The 26,934-nt window shown below is 39.2% G+C and overlaps 1 protein-coding gene across 1 annotated transcript; it reads right to left on the bottom strand.

Annotated features, from left to right (window-relative positions):
* On the bottom strand, nt 1-26,934 carry dmrt1 (doublesex and mab-3 related transcription factor 1). The gene is made up of 6 exons (XM_086206885.1): nt 26,668-26,934; nt 25,241-25,403; nt 23,411-23,568; nt 17,147-17,354; nt 1,202-1,233; nt 1-1,017 (listed from the first exon to the last, which is right to left on the bottom strand). The coding sequence occupies exons 1-6, from the start codon at nt 26,887-26,889 to the stop codon at nt 976-978; spliced, it is 825 nt and encodes a 274-aa protein (XP_086063011.1). The 5' UTR covers nt 26,890-26,934; the 3' UTR covers nt 1-975.

Here is a 26,934-nt window from a genome sequence, read left to right on the forward strand (position 1 = left end):
CTTGCAAACAACAGATTTTGGGGTTAAACTTTGTCTTTTTAATCTCTGAAACACAACAAATATTAACTTGCAATTATTAACATTACATCCATCCATTCATTTTCTACTGCTTATCCATTAAGGGTCGGTTTGGGTGAGAGGCAGGGTTCACCCTGGATGGGTCGCCAGTCTGTTGCAGGGCCATCAGGAGCAATTAGGCGTTCAGTATCTTGCTCAAGGACACTTCAACATGGTCAACAGGGGAAGAGAGGATCGAACCAGCAACCGTAGGCCACGCGACCACTAAGCCATGAATAACATTACATCAGCTTTTAATGCCAGTTGAACAGAAGAAACATCCAGGGTGCACAGAGACTGCAGTCATGAAGAAATCACCTTTTTCTTCTACATGTGGTCTATAGATGCACAATAAGTGGTTCCAGATTTAAATCTAAAAAATGTTAAACACACGGCCTGTCTTTTTGGTTAAAAAAAAAAGAAGAAAATGCAGTATCAAACGAATCCCTACTGACAGAGGCTATAAAGGATATTTGTAATCTCATTATTCCACAGACCGTTTCACTTTACATTTTCAATGATAAAATTAGTGTCAACTGATTGGCAAAATAGTGACAATCTTCAAAACTACACGTCACTGTCTTGTTACTCCAATCATGTGAGCTCTTAACATTTCTCTTCTACTCCCAAAAAAATCTTCTCTGCTGCTAAACTGGCTTCAACTGAAGTTCATGAAGAACATGAACAGGTGAACATTTTCTGTCATACACACAATATGGCTACTGAAACATCTGAGAAACACACAGCAAAAATGAACGGTTAAATGATTTGTCAGAACGTCACATTTTCTGGTCAAATGCATAGATTCTTCATTTGGTGATGTTGTCACTGAGTTGACGGTGAAGGCGGGCATCTCGCTGTTGCCATCACATTCAGATTTGACATCAGAGGTAACCAGGAAGTTGGCAGATCAGAAGGTCATGGAATTGTGGCCAGTGGTGACGCTGCTGGCTGAGAAGGCTGCAAAAGACCCCCCCCCCAAAAAAAAAGAAAAAAAAAAAGCTTTAAATGTATTTCATGTTTTTTAATTACTTTTTATTATAATTAATAATATTGTCAAAAGCTATGTTCTTGACATCTTTGCATCAATGATAAGTGTATGCCAATATTCATAAGTACAGCCACGGATTGAGAGTCTTCTTACATTTTCATTTGTGTGCTGGTCCAAAGGTCTGTCTGTGAAAGACAAAAACAGTTCATAACAAATTAATCATTAATACAACAAAAACGCTTCTGCGCTCTCTTAAAGACGGCAGTTGTCCAGAGAGCAGAAGGAATCATAAGTTTGATCATGTCTCTTTCTCAGTTATGCCCTCAGGCACGATTACACACCTGCACAAAAAACAAACAGATACGGGAATTCTTCCATTTCTTCTGACTCCGAAACGCTAACAGTAGCCAACCTGCTGATAACTGAGTCACTCCTCTGCATCGGGTCAAGAGCTTTATTTATACAGAGTGAGCTCATGTTTTTTGATGGTCATCCAGTGTGCACTCTCTGTCCCTGGCATGTAGACACTGTGTTAATAACTAATTACTTACTGTTGGTTATTATTTTTATTATTGTATTTACACGAATGGCATAGATCTACTATACTACCATACTATCAAAAAACAAAAGAAACAAAAAAGGGGGGGGGGGTGTCTTGATATTGACTGCAATAAATTGCAATACTTTTTTCCAATACTGCAACTCCAGTTCTCAATATCAACTTGTTTAAAATACTAATTCAGGTTTTAGACAAACTGTAAATACAAGAAACTTCTCCCCCTCCACTCTGGCAGATGCTGCAGCACAGCTACTATGCTGCACACTTTGCACACCATGTCTTGCTGCCATGAGCTATTCAGGGAACACAACCAACCTGCAGGCGAGCCACCATACCTGTTGCGGTAGAGTATCGCACTATATTGGAATATTGCGATATTATCGTATTGTGACCCAAATATCGTGATACACATCGTATCATGAGGTCACTGCCAAACCCACTTGTAACTGAGATCGTGCTGGCATCAAATGATTTGAACATTTGCATGATTTAGTGTTGTTGAAATACTGTATGCTATCTCCCTACAAGTCTACCAAAACCAGGCCATTACAAAATATTTTAAACTAAAATACCACGAGGCATCTGATCATGTTTAGGTAGAGAACAAGATGACATTCTTCTAATGGTTTTCTTCTGTTAATGTTATATTTGTGTGTATTTAAAGAGAAGACAACCCTCAATCCTTCAAAATTGTCAAGCTGCAAATCTTTTTCTTGGATACTCCTCAAACTCATAAATATGATAAATTCATATTGCTTGCAGGAAATGTAGACAGTACAGCAGTACACATAAAATAAATACGTCTATGTAATGTAAGGTGTGTAAATAAAAGGGAAGAGAGAAATACTATTGTGTGACAGACAAACAGCAGCCGTATCATCAGCACTCCAGAATAAATGGTCCCTCTGTAAGCGCTGTATTCACTTGATAAAAATACGACTGTACAATAAAGGGATTCTTACCAAAGCACAGGATTTATAGCTTATTTGATCAGTCAGCAAAAGGAAAGATGGAGAACACAAAACCAAAGCATTGGCTCTTTTACAGCCCAGGGGAGCTGTGTGCACCCAGCCATTTTAGCATTCCTTCAACAGACACCGCACACAGTCTCAACACTGGCACAGCAGCATCCCTCCAACTGGTTAATGTGAGTCTGTTGTTGATTTCAAGTCCTCTAATAGTTAATCAAAGAATGTAGTAGTCAATACTCTTTGGACTCCTTTGATCTCATGATTGTTGCGGCCACATTTTTAACACTGCATTAGTATTTTAGCCTTAAGCCATACTGTAACAATCAGTCCATTGACTGAGAAGCAAACTGACATAATCACAACCAGACCTTGTATGAAGTAGTCAGATGCTACTCTGCACTTGCTGAACTCCCTTTTAATTTTCCCAATTTATGAAAAAAGTAGGAAAATAGTGAAAAATATTTTGTTGCCCAACAGTTTGTTTTATCAGAGGAACAGCCCACAAAGTTTGCCATATCTCTCTCACTGCTGCCCCCCCCCCATTTTACTGTGAGACAAAAACCCGTTTGTTAATTATGATGACGAAGTTTGAATAGATTTGTGAATGTAAAAGAGGAAAGCAGGAATTTCTCTTCAAAGAACATGTGATTCACAATCGCGACATTTGTGAGGAATTACTGTGTCTACTCGATTCATTGAAATACAACCAAAGCGAATTTGGATTTTCAACAAAACCGTTGCCAATAAGAGGTGGCCCATCTTAGAACTCGAGAAAACTTTGTAAGCAAATTAAATTTGTAATGTTACCTGTTACAGCAACAAGAAGTCCTATAATCAAATTAACAAATAAGATAGTCAGGCAAGCCTCACCATTTGGCAGCAGAGGAGCATGATTTTGGAAAAAATATCGAATTGATTTTATTTTTACTGGTGTCCAATTTGTAGAATTGTTTGTGATTTTTCATCATGATTCTTATTTAATTGAAAACCCCTTTAAAATATTTCTGGTGTGATTTTTGTGAGAGAAGTTGTTTGTAGAATATGATGTGTAAACAGGATATCTCTGCAGCATGACAATATCAATAGTATTTCATCTTGGACTTTGACACATAACGTGACAAAAATATCAGATATATTCAATAACCCCTTCACCATAGAGATGAGCAGACTGGCACTACAAGGGAGATTATCAGTGATACATACTTGGTAAATTCTAATGATATTTTTTTTCCCCAAAATATTCCACAATCACACAACAACCAGAACTGATATCGAGGGTTTCCCAGAATCCTCTGACTTGACTGTTCTCCCTCTTGCTCCCTCAACCATCACCTTCCAACATCTCTCTCTCTCTCTCCCTCTCTCTCTCTCCCTCTCTCTCTCTCTCTCCCCACCTAAGAAGTGGTAAGAGGGGAGAGAAGAGTAATTTTTCTCCTCATTAACTTCCTGATTGGTTTCGGAGTCTAGATTTTGCTCGTCTGCAGTCTGTCACCACTTTCACGCCAGCATCATTAATACTAATGTTTGTGTAACAAAGTACACCCAGCTCTTTTCCCTCCAGCAGCAGTCTACCTTTACAGCACTAACAGCACCAGTGTGTGGGGGAGAACAGCTGTGAATTAGCCTGCTCACTGCTAATTCTCTGCTGGTTCATCAGCAGGAAATCTATGATGTAATTAAAGGCTGAAAGCAACTTGATGTCTTAGTTTCACTGCGGATGTTAAATCATGACACACTGTAGTACACATGTTTTCTACTGCTTCTGACTATGTTCAGCTTTCTTGTTTAATTCAGATTAATGTCAGGGTGTCAAAACGGTAGAAAGCCTTGCTCATAATTAGCCCCCGATAAAGACGCCAGGGTTGATGATTTTCATTGTCAATTCATTTGTTTGATGCATCTGTTAATCATCTGGTCTAAAAAGTAATAAAAGTCAGTCACAAGGTGCAAGCTGATGTCTTCTCAATGCTTGTTTGGTCCAACCAATGGCCCAAAATAATCAATTTAGAGTGATAAAAAAAAAGCTTTTTTGAGATGTTGAACACAACGTATGTTAGGTTTTATTCAAATTCCTGTCCTAAATGACTTAAGAATGAACTTATCTACTTTGTTTATTCATCACTTTTCAATGGAAAAATGACAATCATGTCTGAGTTGTTACTGAAAGGCACAGTAATCCAAATAATTTCAATTGGTGTCAAAACTACACGTCTTGATACTGACTCTGATACTGCAGTTGTCTTTCAACATTCTTAATTGCTTCCCTTCCTATTTAAATGTTTGCTTTGTTTAATTTCAATGTAAAGCTGCAAAAATTAACTGATTAAGAGAACATGGAGTTTTTTTAATGTGTCTAATGTACAACATCCAGACTCTTAAATGTTGGGATGAGTTTTGGACTGTTAGACACATGGATGGATGGATGGATGGATGGATGGATGGATGGAAAAAAAGAGACAATTTGATTGCATCCGTTTGGGCTCTGAAAATTGTGACCATTTTTGTTTTTCAAATCATTTTGACCATCAGTGAATAAACTGTGAAACTAATTGGAAAATTATTTGAAAAAAAAAAAATCTGTCAGGTTTTTTTCCGCTCTTGAAGTGGGTGGACATTGCAGAACCGCTTCAAGTGGTGGTGATATGAAGAAGTTGTGTACCTGGTAACACTTTGCTGCAGCAACACATGCATTAGAGAACAACCCAGCCATCATCAGTGCAGACAAACTCCTTCAAAGTGTGTTGACACTGATCACATTTGAGGCGAAACATATTTATCGGTTCAAAACTAACACAAGCGTCTACTAGGACTTGATTCATCTGTTCTCACTGCCGTTCAAGCAATTACCTGTGACACATTAACTGAAGTTTTTAAAGGAGCTGAAAACTCTACAGCGGATGAGTCACTCACACTACCCAAGCTTTCAAGAGACTGGCACAAATTTGACCACATTTCCGCTCAAGGACAACTTTCATAACAACAAACCAACTGTCAGATGCGACCGCTAATAAATATAAACGTAGTCCTTGCACACTCTGCAAAGACAAGCCCTCTGACGGCTGCGCTAAGTATAAAAATGACTGTGTAACAAGACATCTCTGTGTAACAAGACAGACTTAACCTACTGGCCATGTTGAAAGAGAATTTATTCTCCTGAATTAACTTTTGCCCTTTTCCTTTTCACTCGGCAGTCTATATAAGATTTCCAAACTATTAAACAGTCTTTGTGTGGAATAACAAAAGGAAGCTTTTTTAACCTCCCACTTGTCCTGTTAAGAGAGCGAGGGAGGGAGTGAATGAAAGTGCAATCATCTCTGCCAACTGCCAAAGCAGGGAACAAAAGCCCAGATGTGAGAGGAGAGGGTAATTCAGTCTGATCCATCGGGGATAAGCTCTCGCTGTGGGTTTCATACTCGACACTCATCCACCATACACAAGGGTCATAGGGGTAGATAACACTCATGTAAACACACAAGGGCATGCAGACACACAACTACAATTCTGCATCAAACTGTAGTAATGAGTGTAACTATTAGCGAAGCACTGTATTTTGAGGTCCTTTACAGTATGTTAGGAAACAACAGAGACTGCCACCACGTGTATTCAAGTATGTACTGAAGAAGGCTTCATTTTATTTGCATTACATGGTCGGTAAAAAAGGAAGAAAAAAAAAACAGTTTTGAGATGCATATTGATTTTTACGACCATGTGGAATAATCTGCCACAAAATTTCATCAGTTCTTCCTCGGTCCTATTTACACTCCTCCACCACGTTTGGTGAAAATTGGCCTCATATTTTTTTGTGTAATCCTGCTGACAGACAAATGTCAGCGAAACACTTGCATCCAAAAAATAAATTAAACCTAATAATGTCAAAGCAGAGGTGGCACGGTGGTGCAGTCGTCAGCACTGTCGCCTCACAGCAAGAAGGTTCAAGATTTGAGTCCCGGCTCCATCACAGGATCTTTCTGTGTGGAGTCTGCATGTTCTCCCTGTTCCTGCGTGGGTTCTCTCTGGTACTCCAGCTTCCTCCCACAGTCCAAAGACATCAAGAGGGGACGAGGCTGATTGGTACTCTAAATTGACCGTAGGTGTGGTTGTCTGTCTATATGTGTTGGCCCTGTGATGGACTGGCTACCCGTCCCCGGCTCTCGCCCGAAGGCTGCTGGGATAGGCTCCAGCCTGCCCGATAAGTGGTAGAAAATAGATGGAAATGCACTTTTTTATATTCCTTGTCACAACTATTCCACAAGTTTACGCCTCTAACAGAAACACAGCCCTGTCTTGTATCCGTTAATGACCGTCAGTGTGACTGTGAGTGTGAATGGTTGTCTGTCTATTTGTGTTGGCCCTGCCACAGACTAGAGACCCGTCTAGGGTGAACCCTGCCTCTTGCCTGAAGACAGCTGGGATAGGCTCCAGCCCCCCACCCGTGACACGTACAGGATCAGCGGTAGAAAACGGATGGATGGATGAATGGATGGATGGAATGTCAATGCAAGGTTTCAATTCATTTTCCCATGTTGTCAACTGCCTCCAACAATCGGCTTTAATTTATCCTATAACTACTTTCTGAAAAAAAAGTGCAATTCCTTAGACAGAAATTTGGATTGTAAGCAGGTGTAACAGGCCACAGGTCAGAATAAGTATAAAATATAATAAAACTAGAGGGCACAAAGGGGATATGACGTTATCAGTTCTAGTTTCCGTTTTGATCAGTTCCTAACTCCAAAATATTGTTCCTCAGCCTAACTAATCATTGTGCTGATTTTCATTAAAATCTATCCACAACTTTTTGAGATATTCTGCAAACAAACAAACATGACCTCCTTGTTGGTGAAAAAAAACTATAGAAAATTATAAACAGCAATTATCAACACTATTCTCCTGTGTATATATATATATATATATATATATATATATATATATATATATATATATATATATATAGATAGATAGATATAGATATATATAGATATATAGAGATATAGATATAGATATAGAGAGCGATATAGATATAGATATATAGATAAAGATATATATAGATAAAAATACATAAGACTGTGTCCCTGGACTACATTGACACTGAATCTCTCTCCTCTCTGAATATATTTTACATCAAACACTTAGTAGAGGCCATCATCAAGGGGAACAAAAATTCTATTCAATGAATGAAAAGTTGCCTGTCACATGACAAGGTTGGCTTGGGATGAAATGGCTCCAATTAAATTGCTACGAGCAGTGTCTAAAAAAATGCCCCAGACCAGTTTGAGAGGGTCCCATGTGTGTAGCTGAGACGAGCCTTGTAGAGATGGACGCTCCTTTCTCTGGGGATGATGTGGGCGTCTAGCTCCTCATCACCAGGCCAGTAGCAAGACTTAATGATCCGGAAAACTCAGTCAAAGAGCAGACAGGCAGGCAAGCTTTAAATACTGAGCAGTGAACAGTGAAGGCTCATGCCACTCCAGTGATGTTCACACCGTGAACCTTCACCTGCAGTTTGAAATCACTTATCATGTCAGAGGTTTTTTTGGACGACTCCATCCAAACACTGACAGTCTTCTATGTTATACTATCTGACACTATCACTACACTTCACCGATACACTCAGCAATAACAAAATGTTGCATGATAATGGAAGCGACACTTGACATTCTTAAAAAATATTTTACATATTAAACTCCTCAAAACTGGAACCATTTCTTCTTACGAACAGACTACAAAAGGATTTCATCATGGTTCAATACAAAAAAGCACATCCTGCCATGTTTCAGTGAAACAGAGTGTTTTTAAATATTCAACCAAAACCACAACTGGAGACATTAACCATTGCAACATTTGGCAGATGGCTTCAGATGAAATACGCAAGAGAGCAAGTGTGAGTTCATCGCTTGTGTTGCTTAGCTAACGCCATTTCCCTGTCTAGTTGCAGTACTATTTGTTTAAGTGGAGCAAAGTAAGCGATCAACGAAACAGATCAAACTCAGTTATCCTCAGTTACTATGAACCAATAAATGGGATTTATAGAATCGTTGAATAAAAGCAATACCACACACAATGTCATGCTGTAATACTGCATATCAGCATGGCTGTGATTATCTTATCATAAATAGGCCACATAGTTTTTGTGTATTCCTGCAGACAGACAAAAAAAAACAAAACCATCGCTGTACACCAGACCTCCTTGGCGGAGGTGACAAGAGTTCTGAGAGATGCAAATACCAAAAGCACTGACAGAGTATTATCTGCTCTTACAGTGAGTCTGGGAGGGAAGCCCGAGAATCGACTAATTTCAAGCCACATCAAACACCTTAATCAGAGACCAAAATAAAGGGCCAAATAAAAGTTTTGCATGCCCATAAATAAGGACAATTCATTTAAGTGTGTGTACAGTAAAACCTTCTGCCTATCTCCCATCTCCCCAATGAAGAACAGTTGAGACAACTGCGCAAAGGGATGCAGCCACTTATGCAGCCATTAGCAGGGGTCAGAGAACACTTAAATGTTCATTATTGGTTTATTTTGGAGCTGAAGAGAGTAAAAGGCTAGGGCGGGCTGACAGAAGGCATCAGTGTCGGGGTCAAAGGCTAATTAAGCAAAGATGAACCTTTGCTCCTTTATTGTTAACCAATCTGTCTCCAGTGAAGATGACTATCGGAGAGGCGTGAGACAGTCCTCATCCGCATGTTAAATCCTCTTTTCGGCTACTGTGCCCCATCAACTCACAAAATGGCCTGTCAGTCAACGGTTGGTGTTTTGATGTGATCTGTTGAAAAGTTATGGATATGCAATAATGAGCAGGCGCGGCCCATCAATATTTGAGGGTCTTTTCTATCATTAGATTTTAAACAAAAGATTCATTGTGAGCTGACAAGGTAAGAAAAATACCAGAGTAAAGGACACAGGAAGAGTGAAATATATTGCTATGGAAAGGAGGATGTCTCTCGCCGGTGCTAAAGCTGCCAAATGTGTTTATCCAAGTCGTTCAACTGTTTCAGAGAGCTGCCGAGGCAACATCATTTGTCAATCCACGCTGAGCCATCACTGCTGCTCGGCTAAACAAAACAAGGAAAGGGTCTATGAGAGCATGAGTAAGTAGCAAGAGAGCGTAGCTAACAAAGTTTAATTTAAACACAGGTCAGTTTACACTAATAGTGTAAAAGAAAGGTGAGCAAAAAATACATCTGCTCAACGCAGATCAGATCATTCTAAATACAGATGACATGCAGTATTCGTATTATTAAATATTCCACAGATGAAACAAAATGTTAATTTCAAAAATGTTATTAATCAAACTAAAAATCAGACCAGACCAAAAAGAGAGCAAGAAGACCCATCGTTTAACAATATCAAAAGAACAGGGGAATAAACAAATGCTGCTAACATTGTAAAATGAATATACAAACAGTTCTATACAGCACATTTATTAATAACAGATCATGGCAAATAAGACTTGGTTCAGCTCGTCCCTCCCCAGGTCTATACGGTTAAGTCCCCCCCAAACCATTTTCATCATTTACAATGCAGATGACGTATTTGTTCAAGTTTTCAGATATGTCTTTTTTTAAACTTTTTTTTTTGGCCTAAAATAACTCATTATGATGAGAGTGACGACAGACACTCAACTGATATACTCGTTAATTTTTGATTTCTTTTTTAAGTCTCACAAATACAAATATCGATTGACCTCAATTGTTGAAGATGAAGAAATCTCAGAGGCTGATATATCTATATCTATATGTATAGAGAGAGAAAATACTATTTGTTTCTTCATATTTTGAAAAAAACTGGCCTTCCTGGCATTCTTTAAAAAAAAGGCACCGAGTAACTGAACATGATTCAAATAGAAAAGTTGTGCCAAAGATTGTTGTTTAGAAGGTAATGGCTTCCCTTTTGACTCAACTTCAGCACTCAAAATGTTCCTATGAGATGTTCAGGTACCATTTTTCTTCTGACTCTTGAACCAGCCTATGTCCTCAGGCTAATACAGAAATGTTGCTATGGGACTTTTGCACAGAAGACATACTCAATGATACCAAGACAGCATTTCAGCCAAAAGTGCAGTTCATTCCTGGTATTGTACTCTGGGAGTAGTTACAGTACACTACAGGCGAATATAATGCTAATGTCATTCACCAACATCAGGCCCATAAATATTGTTATAATAAAACAGTATGGAGGCACTGATGATAGTTCAGAAAAGTAATGTAATACTTACAGAGAGATTAAGAATCTCTGAATTCTTGCTTTTGATTTATTAATAGATTAATAATAAATAAATAATAAATATATTGCTACTCATGTAAATGCTCCAATGTACAACGATGTCAGTAGAAGTCACATTTATTTGGTTTTTCTTCGGGCATGTCGCAGCTGGACAGTGAGTTAGTGAGTCTAAGTGAGAGAGGGAGAGAGAGTGAGGGGAAGCGGACATAAACTACACAGCCCTGGCCATTTAATGTCTCCACAGCCCCAGGCCCGTGTTAATGGTGGTGTTGTACAACACATTACAACGGTGCTTGTGCCCTGAGCAGACAATTACACTGGTATTTAGCCCATCCACAGCCCCACAGGCTAACAGAGCACTTAGCGGCACAGCAGGGTGGGGTAAACAGTCTGACACTCCACACACCAACTACCAAGCACACGCCAACCAAGTACCAGGAGAACACTCCATCAGGCCCATGTGCACTGACAGCGTTCAGGGGCCCCTACTGACTCTCAATTACAGCTTAAAAACCTTGACTTTAGCAAAAATACATAAATATTCAGAAACACGGGGGAGAAAAGGTCTATTTTCTTGGGTTGCACAGTTCCAGTGTTTGGAGATTAAAACTTTAGTTCAAATTGCAATGTCCAGGTCTATCATGTATTTTCTGTGCTACAAGGGGTAATTGAGGAAAGGTGATGACTCAATAGATTAATAAATTACATGTTTCATAAAACCATGCAGCATGAATTGCATCTGTTTTGCTGTACATTGCCAACAATCAAGTTCCAGCGAATAGTTTAACATGAACGAGCAAATAAAACATTAACATTTGATCACAATCATAATGCAATTATTGAATCAAATGAATTTTTTGTAATTCAGTGCATTAATTAGATTAAATTATTTCCACATTGAATCATTTAGTCAGTGAAATTTTGGGACAACTTGAAAAATGCTCATAACAATTTCCAAGAGTGATGTGTTCAGATTGCTTTTCTTGTCCAAAATCCAAAATCTAAATAGGATTCATTTTCACTCATTAAGAAACAACAATCAGTACATCCTTTCAGTATGTTTAAGAGTCTGGAAACAGCAAATGTTTGACATTTTTGCGTTAAAAAGACTGGAACCATTAATCTCTAGTAGATAGATAATAGTTGGTGGTTCATTTTCTTTTGATTTATGTACTGTGGATTATTTATTCATCTTCTATGTGTTCAGTCCAACACACTCATTGACGGTATTTACTTGTAAAAACCTATAGATCAAGTAGTAAGATGGATCCCACAAATACCCACAATTCCTTCCTTCACTCTGCTCAGGCTTTTCCCGGGTACCGAAGCAACAGCGGGTGCACTGATGAGACATTAACTCTGGCTTCTACATGACAAGAAAGCGCTTCCTGTGAAAAAGTCACCTCTTTACGATAGATGTACTGACTTGCTACAAGTTAAAAAAATCTGAAAGAGTGAGAGGCCTTTTTTGAAATCTCCAGAATGAAAATCGGTCATGGGTGTGAGTGTAGGAACCTGTGGGAGAGTGCGTGGGTGTGTAAGTCTGAAGTAATCTGACCTGAACATAGGTAAAGCCCATTTTACACCCGAAACAAAGAAACTTACTGATGGCAATAGCAGCATTGTTTTTTTTTTCAGCTATAGTTCTTTCAAAAAAAGGCCAAGAACCTGAAACGTCAGACTTTATACGCAGTAACTCACTTTGGTGTACAGTACAGTATGGATCGAAGAAAGCAAAATCAATAGAATATCATCTAGAAAGATAGTAATGGATTTCTAACTTAATGGGCTCACGCAGGTCTATCGATTAGTGGGATTAACATCTGCAGTACCTCAACAATCTGATTTGCATTTAAATTACTGTACACTCAGTGCTGACACCAATATAACAAAACAGACAAATAGCTAGCGCAGTGTCGCTCGATTTTGAGATCTAAGTATGAATCTTGATTTGAAAAAATGTCAACAGAGTGAGAAATAGAAGTTGCTGCAGGGGCAGATGGCTTACAAACTTCTAACAGCTCTGAATTTTTAGAAAGTCTAGACAAGGACAAAAAGAAAGCCCATAAACATTGACAAACTCAGCCTGAAGCTGTCTCTTGTGTGACTGAAACTGCCATAACTCTTTTGGGGCAGCTCATCTGAACCTCCCCGGTTGCGGTGAGGAAGCAGGTGAGAGTTTGTGGAGAAACAGTGTGAGTGTGTCTTTGAGTGTGTGTATGTGTATACATGGAAGGGGGAGAGAGCGAGGTGAGATGTTGGGAGGGCAGCGATGTGGGGTGGGAATTTGATGGACTGCGCTGTCACCTCCCGCTTTGCGATTTACGGCAGTGGGGCTGCTGACGAGCGCGGGGCAGTAAACAGGCCGGCCGGGGGCGTATTTCACAGAGAGCTGGCTTTTATGAAGAACACCAGGACGGCTCTCCCCACAGCTCCGCCCGGCCCGCCGTGACGGATGGAGAAAGACGCATGACAAGCTTCATCATTGTTTGTAAATCTTAACTGTTCCCGCTCACTAACTCCAGAAGGCAATTTTGCGGAGACAGCGGGGCCTGTGGAGGGGGAGGGCGGAGAGGAGGCAGGAGGAGGAGGGGAGCGAGGAGGGGAAAGGACAGCGTGGCACTCCTGAAGGTTATTTGGATCTCTGTATTTGGCCAACTGATTAGTCCTATCCAGGGAGGGAGATAAATCTGACAGGGTGCTGTTTGGCAGCCAGGTAGAAGGGGAGGGCAAGGTAGGCTCAGGGCTCACAGCTATTCTCTCCTCTTGAACCATATGATCCAGAGGTACAAAAGAGAGAAGAAGAAGAAGAAGATGAACCTGAATTCTGAATAATGTCTAATTTAACTAAAATTAGGACATTTTTTTCCTGTCTAACATTCCTCATTTTAAGCTGTTTGCTTCATTATCAATGAATCTGCATGTCATACGACACAATTAAACTTTTAACGAATAAATTTAAGTGTATAACACAGCTGACGTTATCCTGAAAGAAATAAGATGACTGGTGAAAACAGCAATAACTTTGTAACCTCATTACATAAAATGTAGAGGGTGTCTTGAATTAAAACTTCCTCAGATATTTTTCTTTTTCTTTTTTCTGAATATATGTGTTTTTTGGTGGAATGTTTGTGAAGGTGAGTTAGGTTCAGATACAGTATTAGGATCAGTGGGAAACGGATCATGTTAGTTTGATCAAATGTTTCTGGCAATTATAAACTTAATGTGTCCTTTAAGGCCTAATATTTACAGCTCTGAATTTAAGTCACGTTTTATGACTTTTTATGGCCCTGTAGACACCCTGATAATTCATTAGGTAATGCTCCTGAGAACATTGTGCTTATTACCCTGCTGAATGACATATTGATAAGATATGAGTTCGTCCTGGCATGGCATCAAGGCCACAGTCTTGGGCAGTGGTGTGCCAAACAAATGTTACCCGGAGGTTCTTACAAAACTGGTTCTCCTTTTCAGATAAAGCACACACCCACACGCTGGATTTAGCAGGGAGTGCACTATTCCGACTGGCTGTTTGAGAAAATATCATGAGTCATGGCAACAAAATATCTATCCAAAAAAACCTTCACTCTAAGCTCTGTGTAGCAAGAGATAATTAAAATTCTCTAAATTTTTTTTTTTTTTTTAATCAACTCTGTAATGAGAATTATGACACTCCAACAAACTCACATTGAGAGACTGGGATGCAGAAGTGCTTTGGCCATGGAACATCTAGTTGTTCCAAACATAGTTCAGCAGTGGAGCCTCATTCATTTTTACCGATTCAGGTTCATTTACTGGTAACTATATGAAATTAATAGACGTATTTTTACATTTGAACACATTAGTGGGCCTCTAATAATTTTAGTCAGTGGTGGTACCGCATGGAGCCACCTTACAGTACATTAATGTTATTAGAAGATAATATAGATAATAGCTCCTTGGCAGTGGGACGGCATGGCTCGGAGGTAGCGTGGCCATCAAGCAACTGAAGGGTTGCTGGTTCGATCCTCACTTCCCCCGGTGACCATGTCAAACTATCCTTGAGCAAGATACTGAGCCCCAATGTCAGCTGGGATAGGCTCCAGCCCCCCCGCGACCCTGAACGCATAAGCAGTATAGATAATGGATGGATGGAGAAGAGGACACGCAAACCCACTCACTGCTCACTCACCAAACAATAAAGATAACCATTAGCAGTACAGCAAGTGAAACTTTAAGTAGAATTATTTCCCCCCTGGATTAAACAGCTTATTTTTCAACATCTCCTGATTTGTCTTGCTGCTGCTTCCTGCAAACACATACTTTTTCCTTTAGAGCAACCCAAAGAAAATTTCAAAACCACAAAATTTGGTTTGTTTATCCGAAATAGAGGCTGCTGGCAAATGTGGGCCCACCCACTGAGAGTGTTGTTATCTCTTAATGGAGCATGGCAATTCACAGCAGGAGCTGACATAGGACCCTCACAGGAAACTGACAGGTGAAAGTCAAAAACAAATACATGGGAGATGTGGGGGTCTTTAGATTTGTGATGCTGATGGTGTCAGAGGTCTAATTCATTGACACGGAGATGTTCAGTGAATTGAATGTCTTCAGTATATGAATGATGATGTACAGCAATACACTGTCTTCATGTCAAAATAGTTTAGAACGTGTACGTATATAAATACATGAAAAAAACGGGTGGGACCAGATTTTTTTAAAACTTCATCCTATATCATTTCCAACAGTTCTTTTTTTTCAACTTACTCCCTGCTTAAATATTCAATATATTTTTACTTGTTATTTTTACCTTATTGAGTAGATAAATAAAAAGACAATTTTAAAAAAAGGTAAATCAGCCACTTCTTTTTACTCCTGTAAGAAACTTAACGTGACAAGATTCCGACTGCTGGCAGAGACTTGTCGATATGAGGACAGCTATTTATGAACAGAGAACAAAACAAAACTAGGTGCACTAATTCCTGAACCTCCATACTCTGCTAAAAAGGATCTGCACATGCACTCTCCATGTGTTTTGTTTTGTTTCTAGTAGAGACGCCAGAACACAGTCATTCTTTTATTACCTGTGCATAAACAGTGCATTAACATGATATTGGGGAAAATTAAATTATTGTGCTCAACTAAAACTGGATTTTTAAAATGCATGTTAACACTTAACTGGGGCTGAAATAGTACACACCTAGACAATGTGGTTTGGAATCAACGTGTATGCGCTCGAATGGCGAACAATGAAACACAGCAGAACGATGCATTTCTATACAGATGAGGAGTCAAACTTCACGAAGCCTCAGCTTAAGGAGATTTTTTTCAATGGTTTTGAATTTCAACAAGCTTACCAACTTGTTTGGTATATGATGCCAAAGGTGAACTGGAAGGAAGTCTGTTTGCAACCAATTCTACAAGGACTTGCAACTGTGCATGTAAACTCATTTTAACTGGAGATCACAGCCAACTTCAAGAAACACAGAGACTGCTGGCAAACTTTTATTTTACAGTCGCAACATTATCTGACATACTCTAACATCCACAAAGGGTAATGAAAACGCCACTGCTGTTAAACTGAGAATATTGATATCTGGAATGACTGATGACAAAGGCGGAGACAACGTCTTCGCTGCTGCATGGCCTTATATGCCCTGCCTTTGTTAAACCTGATCATGTCAAGCTGAAGCACAATGTGGTGTATCTCTTTCTCCACCTGTATGTGACTGTAGAGAATTAAGCTGCGGTCTATTAACCTCTTTTCCAGCATTTATTTTGAAGTTGCTGCTCTCCCAAGATAATATTGTTATGTTTAAAATGAGCAATCACACAGAAAGGTAGCGTGTTAAGATTTCCACGCTTGTTTTGTAATGGCTCCTTACAGGCAAGGATGCTGGACAGGGGATTCATATTATCACCTTTGAAGTTGACATGGCAAATATTTTAATGAACATTTGTTCATTTACACAACAGTTACAAAGAAGCATTGTCAGTGGTCGAACATAAATTCTCCTTTCGCAGTGTTTTCAGTCTCTAATTAAATATCTGGTAGATGCAAAATGCTATTCTTTGTCTGTTTGCAAGATGGTGGCTGTTCAAGTTCATGTAAGGGATTGGACTTGTTTTAGCAGGTACTTGGATTAGTGCCAGAAAAAGTTGATGAGGACATCCCTTAAAGTAAGAATAGTAAAACAAAATATGCCATGTAGGAGTTATCACATCTTTAACTGGAGTGTGGACCTCCCTTCAGTGTACTGCTGTGTTGATAAAGCCTGAATAAACCTTTAAGGTGTGTGTGTGTGTGTGTGTGTGTGTGTGTGTGTGTGTGTGTGTGTGTGTGTGTGTGTGTTTTTCACTCACAGGCTGCCATTGTCTCTGAGTAGTTGTTGTTGTTGTTGTTGTTGTTGCTGCTGTTGTTGCTGTTGTTGTTGTCCTCTGGAGTGAAGAGGGGTGGCATACAGGTGGTGGTGCCCAGGCCCTGGGTGAGGTAGGTGGCTGCTGGGTAGTAGGAATGCATGCGGTACTGTGGAATATTGTGGCTTGATAGACGGCTCTCTGCATGGGGCATCTGTTTCAAACCGGCAAACACAAACGTAAAATTATTTCTTTTGGGTTTGCAGTTGTGTGTTTATTGTGTCTTTCACAGACAACAACTTCTAGGTCAGGACATCACCTCCAAGCCCTGTTTTTCCAGGTCATAACATTATCATAATCAACCAAGATTTTTGTGTTAGTCCTAAAAATTTAAAAATCCCTGTCAAACTGTGGCCTTCAATTCAAAGATAATTAAAGAAAATTGTTAACTTCTTAAGTCAAGACATGATAAAGTTTGTTTCCTGGTCAGTGCAGATACACGTTATTTGTTGTAATGTTCCCCCTTCACTGTGTGCCGTTTGACTTCCAGCTTAGATACAGCAGTGGGACCTCCAGTACGGAGCATGCAAAGAACACCAAGGCAGTTAGGAACTCAAGTGTATATATATACCGGAGGAACTTGACTGCCTATGTTAATACAATTTTGCAAAGTACAATTTGAGTCAGACTCAAGTTTTTACATGTGTTTTTAAAATCCCATTTTTTCATTTTGACTGTCTATTCATATACCTGGACTTCAAATACTATTTTGACTTTGCTCTAGGGGGGTGGCAGGGAAAAGTCCGATCCAGCTCATCTGAATATTTGCATTTTTGTATAGATAAGTTCAGTGTTTTAGTGCATGTGGGAAAACAGATTTATCAAGATCTTAGGTCCGAAATGTGGTTCTTTCAGATCTACCAAAGGCTCCGTTCTGGGCAGTTCTGTGTACTCTACTGACTATTTTAACAGTGAGGCCTCCTGTCTGACTGCTTGACTATGTTACACGTTCATAGTTTCTTTTTCATCTCAAAGGAAGACAGTGCCAGCTTTACCACCAATAATTATCTGATGAAGTTTTTTTTTCTATAGTGTCTTAAATTAGAATTAATCTTTGTAATGTAAGTCTTTTTTAATTAAGTTTCTTTTATTGGAAAAAAAATGTAAACCACGCACGTAAAACCTTGTGGGGCAGCTCATCTCCTTTCATACTAAAACAACGGGGGCTTATATATTCAGATAAATATGGCAGTGTGAGCCATTTTTTTTAATCTTTACCATATTATTCATTTGCTGCATATATTCCAGCAACATCAACATATATGCTAGCATGTTCTCTGAATGCTTTTAGGGTCTCATTTCCATTTCTACATTTCCAAAGTTGACATCAAATCTTCACGTGAAATATTTAAAAACCCAGTCTGGTGAGAAAGGCAGAAATTAAATACTTGAGGGAAAAATAGTCATGTTTCACAAGTCCAGAGCCTTTTCTTGAAATGGGCTGCAACATGCTTTCTTCAGTCCTCTGAAAACTTTAAAATGAGCTGTCAGCAGCAAGGCCGCCTCACTGAGGGTTTTCAATTTCACTTTTATGGAATTTGATTTCTGTCAGCCTGTAATATGTCACCCGTATTGTCCACACCATCAATTTTCCGACAGCTTTATAAACTGTTATTTAAGCTACACTCAGCTCTTGTATTAGGCTGTGAAAAATACAATAGAGATTGGACTGTAGTCTTGAAAAGAAGTCTTCAAAGTGCACCAAGCTTACAAGTTTTGCTATGCTTACAGGAAAAGGTTTGAGTGGATCCCCACATGCATAAACTGTCAGAATGCTGACATACAAATAGACACGGGTTTATAAAGCTATTTACGATTCCAGCAGATACATTCTAACACTACAAATAAAATAAATCAATGGAACTTCAACCAAAAAAAAGATTCAGTAACCAGTAAAAACATTTAATGATGAAATCAGGTGGGACAATGTGAAGTTGTGGCTTGTCGAGATATACACTGATAAAACTCTGGATCATATAGACTATCATGTAAGCAGAGAGAAGAAAAATGATATTCAGAGAGCAGACCAGCTCCAGACAGAATGGAAGTTATTCGATTAAGTTACTATCATAAGTATATTCAAATGCAAACCAGGATAACTGTAAAAACAATCGATTAATAAGTACAATGTTCTAAGCATCTTTTAAATAATGTTAATGTTTTTATAGCAACCTGAGCCCGTATGCTGACACAGATAATTGTCCCAGGGAATTCATTTGCAGCCGTTTCAAGGCTGTTGGTTATTTTGGACCGCTCTAGAAAAAAATAACTTCGAAGCATTTAGACCCAAAAAGATGTGAACACATGGCCCAGGCTAAACAACACCAAATGTTTCCTTTAAGTTCACGAAAGGAGGCGGGGTTTAGGGTTAAAGCAACTTAAAAAGCAGGTAAGCCCTCACTTTAAATCCACTATTTGGGTGCATCTGGTAAATCATAGCAACCCTTAAAGTAAATCAAGAGGGGAACATCAGGTGCAGAAAATAACTTCACGAAGCTACAAACTTATTTGTGATGACAGCTCCCGAGGGGGTGTATTTTCTTAAAAATTATAATACAAAGAATTATGCCACCCATCTGCATTACTTCACTCCCTGCTTCACCTGCTAAGAAGGCCTGTCTTCTTATCTGGCACCATCTCCTGTCTGGAAGCTCTACACCACCCTTATAATATCATCCCCCACCTGCATGCCAGCCAAGCACCACTGAGTGCACAGGAGAGTGCAGAGGTAGATGGTCTTGCAAGATAAAGGCCATAGTTTCCTATCGGATTTGAGTTTAAACAGGCAAGAGCACGACCACCACTAGGACACGCATGAATCTCTGTCTTAATAATTCGAGGGAAATAGTTACTGCACTTTTTACAGGAGATACATTGTGCATGTCTGTTCATTTTAATGTAACTGAGGCAGGATGCACAACTGTGTTTGCAAAATTGCACAGTGGTCCACCCTGAACGCAGGCACTACAAATAAGAAACATAAACTGATGAAATAGAAACAGTCTCCACATTATTTGATAAATGAACATTCATCATGGCACTCTTTATTATAGTCAGTTATAATAAGCAGCGAACAACCTATGGCATTTTTGTAATTAACCTCCTAAAAACTGATGATTTTCCAACATCAGCAACATCCACTGAAACCTTAATTTCTTTGTCTCTGTAGAGATAAGAGATAGAATCATAAAATAAAAAACAAAAAGCTGAGACCTTTGCCTTCTATGTAAAATAACTCTGTCCTACTGTTCAATCAATCAATCAATCAATCATCATTTATTGTCATTGTCACTAAAGAAACAACGAAATTTCATTGGAGTGACACAACCTTACATGGTAGGTATAAAAAAAAAGTGCACACTGTAGAAAGTGCATAGTGTTCCAGAATTCCACAACTGATTTGATGAGCCATTCACAGTTTCACTGTACCGGCCGTGTGTACTTAGACTTGCATGGCTACATTTTTTAGACAAGCATACACAATTGGCAGGATCAACCTGGTAGACCCTAAGCGGACACAGGGACAGAGGGTGTTGGTGTTGGTGGAGTTCATACGGTTCATAGTTTTTTCTTTAACTCAACACAACACATTAGAGTTTACATGAACCTTACAAGAGGTCTTGTACTGTAAGCAGAAGAATGCAAACATCGCCTCAGGTTTTGAAGGTAGAACAACCCATGGGTTGTTGTCTAAATGGGTTTAATTACACTTTTACAGTATAATTTGATTACAAATATGTGAAATACATCACATTGAACACTGAGACGTTAAGTGTTTTGCTAAAAACATAGAGAAATATTAAAAACTAAGAAACTCAAGGGTAATCACTACATCTGTAGAGGGTAAAAGTGCTGTTATCATTAAATTATGAAGAGTTAGAAGAGGTAACGGAGACAAAAGTTTTCCCTTCCTTTTCTTTTTTTTTTTTTTACAAATGAAGTGTTTGTAACTTAATTTGAATAAAAAATATAGTTCATCTCCTCTGAAAAACAATGCACTCTCCGTCCAAATGGCAAAAGTGTGTTTTTAGTGGCACTGAGATTCTCTCTTAGTCATCTTCAAATAATCAGCTCTTCATGGAAATAGAAAGAAAGTAGTCCCTGAATTTGAATAAGCATCACACGTAGCCCTCTCCATCTGACGGCTTCCCTGAAAATATCATAAATCATGAAAGGGGATGGCTAAATTATGCTAAAGAGTGCTAACTGATTAGCATTAATGTGCTCACTTTCTCCTTTGAGCACTGAGGCATAGCGGTTTGTTCCTCTGCCAACAGACAATACCATTAACCTTTGCAATTCAGGCTCCACTGTGCACTGACAGGTTACCGGAGGCAGTGACCCCCAAACTAGATGTTGCTACTGGGGGAACTGGGGGATGAAGAGGGATGACAAACATTTATCACAGAAAAAAATAAACCACCTAATCAGCAATCACTGAGGAGTTATAGATCTAATTCGCTTCACCCACAAGCTCATCTCATTTGACACATCATAGATACATTTCAGCATAAATCAGTGTGAGTATACAGATGGGTGACTGAGAGAGCATGTGTGTGTGTGTGTGTGTGTGTGTCTCCTTGATTTCTCCTGCTTTGTGCCATAAGTACCAATATTACAGCAGACAGATCCATCTCAAATGAAAAAACAATGGGAAATAAATAATCTTGTCCACAAAGTTGACTTCATGAGTATCTGAGGGAGCAGCTCATGATCAGGTGATCTATGTAAACCTTCTTCCTTTATGTTGCATGCATCCACGACCTACTTTTCACATAGCATTATCTTAAATAACTCTTTTTGTCTTATTTGAAGAAACTTGCTTTTTACCCTCTCGAAAGATACTTTCATTTCAACTGATGTATACTTTGATTTTAAATGTTCAAAGTATTCTTACCCCGACAGGTTAACAAAGGCAGAAAACTAAATCATATACAATTACAAAACTAAGATAACAATGATTTTTTTTTTTAAGCAAAGCCATAAATAAGGAGTCAAAGACAAGAAACAAGGAAAGAGTGATTAGCACTCCGTGCAACAAAAGGAGCCCTGTTTTGAAATACTTCAGATTTCAGTCAATGCACAAGCATGAATATTAGCTCATCCATAACATATCAATTCCAGATCATTTGATCTTGCACCAAGAGATACAGTAGCTCTGTAAAATGAAGTGTTACATTATCGGGAATCCTGTTTATTTTGTGATATATAGGTATATACATCTTTTAATAGTTAATGTGCAAAAACAGATATTCTGATGTATTTGTATAAAGTGTGTGTGTGTGTGTGTTTTTGAAAATAACATTATTTTTGGGCAGTTCTGACAGCCCTAGAATCACCTGTCATTATTGCTGAGACAGACACAGAGCATCATTTACTTTTCAGAAAATTTTCCTCAAGAGGAAAGGAATTAGGAAACCTTCAGGTAACCCAGCTTGCTCCATCATCTTTGTCGACAGCAAAAGTAATCTGCCATCAAACTGATTAGCACAACTTCAAAGGGTATTTGGACTTGTTAGCTGCTCCATCCTCCATTGGTGAGTGAGCCATGTTCACTGCTGTGAAGCGATGAGGTGATAGGAAGTAAACCTCACTCATTCCAAGGGGAATCATAGCCAAGCAGCTAATCTCCTATTTGCGTTACATGATGTAAAGATGTAAAGTCACCACACACACACGCACGCACGCACAAAGTGATGATACCAGTCCGTCACTTAGGCCCAATACATTTTAACAATTTAACTGTGTGTGTGTGTGTGTGTGTGTGTGTGTGTGTGTGTGTGTGTGTGTGTGTGTGTGTGTGTGTGTGTGTGTGTGTGTGTGTGTGTGTGTGTGTGTGTGTGTGTGTGTGTGTGTGTGTGTGTGTGTGTGTGTGTGTGTGTGTGTGTGTGTTATATGGGCGGCATGGCTCAGGGGTACAGTGGCCGTCTAGCAACCAAAGGGTCGCTGGTTCGATCCCCGACCCCGGTGACCACGTCGAAGTGTCCTTGAGCAAGATACTGAACCCATAATTGCTCCTGATGAGTAGGTTCTCAGGTTGCATGGTAGCCTCCACCATCAGTGTGTGAATGGGTGAATGAGATGACACTGTAAAGCGCTTTGAGTGCCACTAAGGTAGAAAAGCGCTATATAAAATTGAGTCCATTACCATAAGTCAAAGCCTGAATCTCAACTGTGAGAACCTTCAGCGGAGTGGTTATTGTACGTCACCTGGTATTGCTGGTAGTTGTACAGGTTGCTGTAGTAGGTGGGGTAGCATGAAGGCTGGTAAAAGTTGTAGTAGGGTGTCTCCAGTAGCGGGTCAGACTGTCCGTCAGTAGGAGCCCTGACACTGGTCAATGGGCTGCACGACAGAGTCAATCCACTCCCTAAGAGGGAGAGAGAAACATAATCATAATAATACATAAATTATATTATTTGTATGTTTTAGAGGAAATATACAAAAAATATGTTGACTTGTTTATGGTTTTTCTTCATACAAAGTTGGTTTTAACTTTTGTACTGTCTTCATTCTCTCTCTCTTTTCTCTATATGCAGTTTGTTCTGCATTGCTCCTGAAAAATAAGCATAAACCAAAAAAACTAAGGTCAGGTTGTTTGACTTAAGTATGTTGTTTTTTGCTGCTTTTGATTATTTTCTATCTTCTCAATTATGGAGCTGAGGGTGTCCTACTGTTCATGTTTTGTTTTGTCACAACTTAAGGTAAAGTTCCAAAAGTACTACTGATGAAAATTAACAGTGTATGCATTATTAAATCTAATGTAGACTTCTACGTTTATATTTTCCCAGGTAACACAGTAGAAAATAAATTATTTGATAGGAAAAGAAGAGACATGACTGTTTTTTTGTTTTTTTTTCTGGTGATGAGGCTCACCCCAATCTCAAACCAGTGTCAACAGCACCATCTAGAGGTGGCAGGTGTGTGTGTGCTGACAAGTCAGGAGACCGAACACACTGCAACAGCCCAGCAAGAGCAGTGCCCTATCAGGATGAACATGGCCACTCAAATCATCATTACCCTCTGTACTGTCCTTATCAACAAGGCCACATTCTTCTTGGGAAGACCCTGATCTTTTGGCCTACACAATGAAGACACTGTGCACAACTAAAGCCAAAGATAAACATAATATGTGCTGTCCCTCTTGTCTGACTCCTGTTATCAGTGAGTGCTCCACTCCTCTTTCCGTCTGGATTGTTTGCCTCTGTTGCTCAGCCAGGAGCCCCAAGTTCACCCTTGTATAGACACAATGCAGAATCAGGCCGAGACACAAGTAGCCTTGACCAATGTCGTAATCCACCTCTGAAAATTTGCTATCATGCTGGAAAAGAACAAAGTATCCACGTTGGTCTCCACACCATTACCGAGAAGAAATCAAGGATGACTTTTTAGCCTACTGTCACAAAATTAAAGTGAAAATTCACCAAAAAAAGTGTATTTCTACTTTGAAGAAATTACAAAAAAGGTGTCTTGAACTCACAAAGACGTTTTACCTCTGCATCACTTTTTTTGTGACTCTAGAATGCAGAAAGAAGTTTAGTTAGTTAGCTTGAAAGCTTATATTGGTTGTGTAATTATGGATTACTGAGTATAAGTGAAATAGATTACACAGAAGATGCAATTGTGAGTTTGTAAATAAATATTTTGGGACTGTTGTTCTAAGTCAATGGCTATGGGACGCCATTAGCTTCGAGCTAAATACACGCCCGGCTCTTTCTGCAGTCACAAAGCTTTGATGGAGGAGGGGAGACGTCTTTGCGAGCTCATATAGCTTGTTAATGAATACTCACAAGGCAAAATACACTTTTTTGGTGAAGTGAGACTAAAATTGATGATGCTGACTGAGAGATTTTGACTGTTGTGTTGACATACCCACTACACCTAGCCTTACTGTGAAGTATTTCTTGCACGCGTTTCCATAGACGTTATGGTTTGGACACAATGACTTCCCCCTATTGGGCCATTGGCCACATTAGTAATGTAAAAGGTGAGAGAGAGGGTGTGATAGAACTGTAAGTGAATAACTGTTGGCCAGACGTCACCTGTGGTAGTTGAAGTGCTGGTGGGTGTTGGGGATTGACCCTCCACAGAGAACAAGCAGTCTGTTTCATTTTCATTCTTCACCATCACCTCAGGGCTGGAAAGATCCACAGGACTACAAATCCCAAGCTCCTCCTCCTGAGCCTGCTGCCGTCTCAAAGCAACCTAGAGGGGAGGACCAGGTTCCCATTAAACAAAACTTTTCCTATGAATCAGTTACTCAAAGATTCAATGTCTAGTTGGACAACGCAAATATTAAAGTAATGCAACAAATCCTAGTGTCTGTCGAATAATTTTGAGTTTTAGGGTAAATTCCAGCCCAATAATACTGCCTTTTTACAAAGATTTATGACAACCAAAGTCTCACTTTACTTAATAGTATTATCGGTTTATTATACTCTTAATACTATTCTGGCTAATGACCCATCTCTGTAAAGTTTATTTCACTTGAAAATGACAAAGAATGCACAATATTGGATTTTTTGCTGATATCTGATAGGCCAGTATTTTACAATTGATTATGGCTAATAGCCAGTTCTCATCTATGTTGATATTCTAGATATGAAAAGAAGTTTACATATTCACATTATGTACATACTTAAAAATGAAATGAATAAACATACATGAATAAACATTGTAAATTTGACAAAGTCGTTATTTACAAAATATATGGAAAAGTCCATAATACATTGATTTTTGTGGCCTTGAGTAAAACTGGCCCATTATAAATATTGAGCTTCAGGTCGAAACCAATCAATCAATGTCTGTCCATACTAAAATGCCAATGTTATAGTTCGGGCTGGTTGTGTTGGGTTAAATGAATAAAGTCTTACTTAAGTCCTTTTTTTTTTTTTTTTTTTTACATATCAAATGGTAGTTCTAATTTTCTAAAAATGTTTGCCGAAATAGTTGGTTGGTTTTTACTTGTGTCAACCACTTTGCATCCAATGATTAATGTGATTCTAATATATGATTAATGTGATTATACTATTATCCACACAGCATAATTGTTTCAAAGGGATAGTAATCACAAAATGAGAGGTTCCCTTTACACCATGGAGCTGTTGACAACCACAAATCATTACTTCAACTATAGCTCACCAAAAGTGAGGGTATAAATGAATACACGGCCAACTGAAGTTGCACATTCATGGTTAACCAGCTGTTATGTGATTATTTATAAATGAGCAACAAGTGTATCAAAAAGGACCTCTAACTTAAAAAAAAAAAAAAGTTTAAAAGTAAGCTAACTGAAGAAATGCTACTCTGCACATCTGACATAGAAGCCGCAACAACAGCATGAGCAAGAGAATAAAACCTTTCAAAAATACTTTGATAATGTTTGCATTTGAGCTGTAACCTTTTCGCCCCTGAGCGGGATGTTTGAAAGACACCGCTGTGCAAACAGGCCAGTGCTTCCGTCACTTACCTGGGCCGCCATGACTCTCTGCCTCTCGGCTATCAGTTTACACTTGGGACACTGGCAGTCCCTCCAAGTGCAGAAGCGCTTGTGTCCCTTCAGCGGGGACACGTAGCCGTGGTTCCTGCAGCGGGAGCACTTGGGCATCCTGGGTGGCTTCTGGCTTTTGGACGGGGACACTGGTCCGGTGCACTGTGGCACCTGCTTGCTCGGATCCTCCTTGCTGCTCATGATGGTTAGACAACAAACGTGTTGCTGACGGAGACGAGTCCCAGC

The sequence above is a fragment of the Aulostomus chinensis genome, chromosome 6, assembly GCF_037954235.1.
Source record: "Aulostomus chinensis isolate RoL2024-O1b breed Wild chromosome 6, RoL_Achi_v1.0, whole genome shotgun sequence".
Taxonomy (NCBI): Eukaryota; Metazoa; Chordata; class Actinopteri; order Syngnathiformes; family Aulostomidae; genus Aulostomus; species Aulostomus chinensis.

What these genes read in the sequence shown, in the direction of transcription:
- dmrt1 (XM_086206885.1), bottom strand. Translation starts at nt 26,889, where the DNA reads ATGAGCAGCAAGGAGGATCCGAGCAAGCAGGTGCCACAGTGCACCGGA. An exon ending in AGAGAGTCATGGCGGCCCAG is followed by an intron (nt 25,404 to 26,667) that starts GTAAGTGACGGA and finishes CCTCCCCTCTAG; the next exon opens with GTTGCTTTGAGACGGCAGCA. An exon ending in ACCAGCACACAAATGAAAAT is followed by an intron (nt 1,018 to 1,201) that starts GTAAGAAGACTC and finishes GGTCTTTTGCAG; the next exon opens with CCTTCTCAGCCAGCAGCGTC.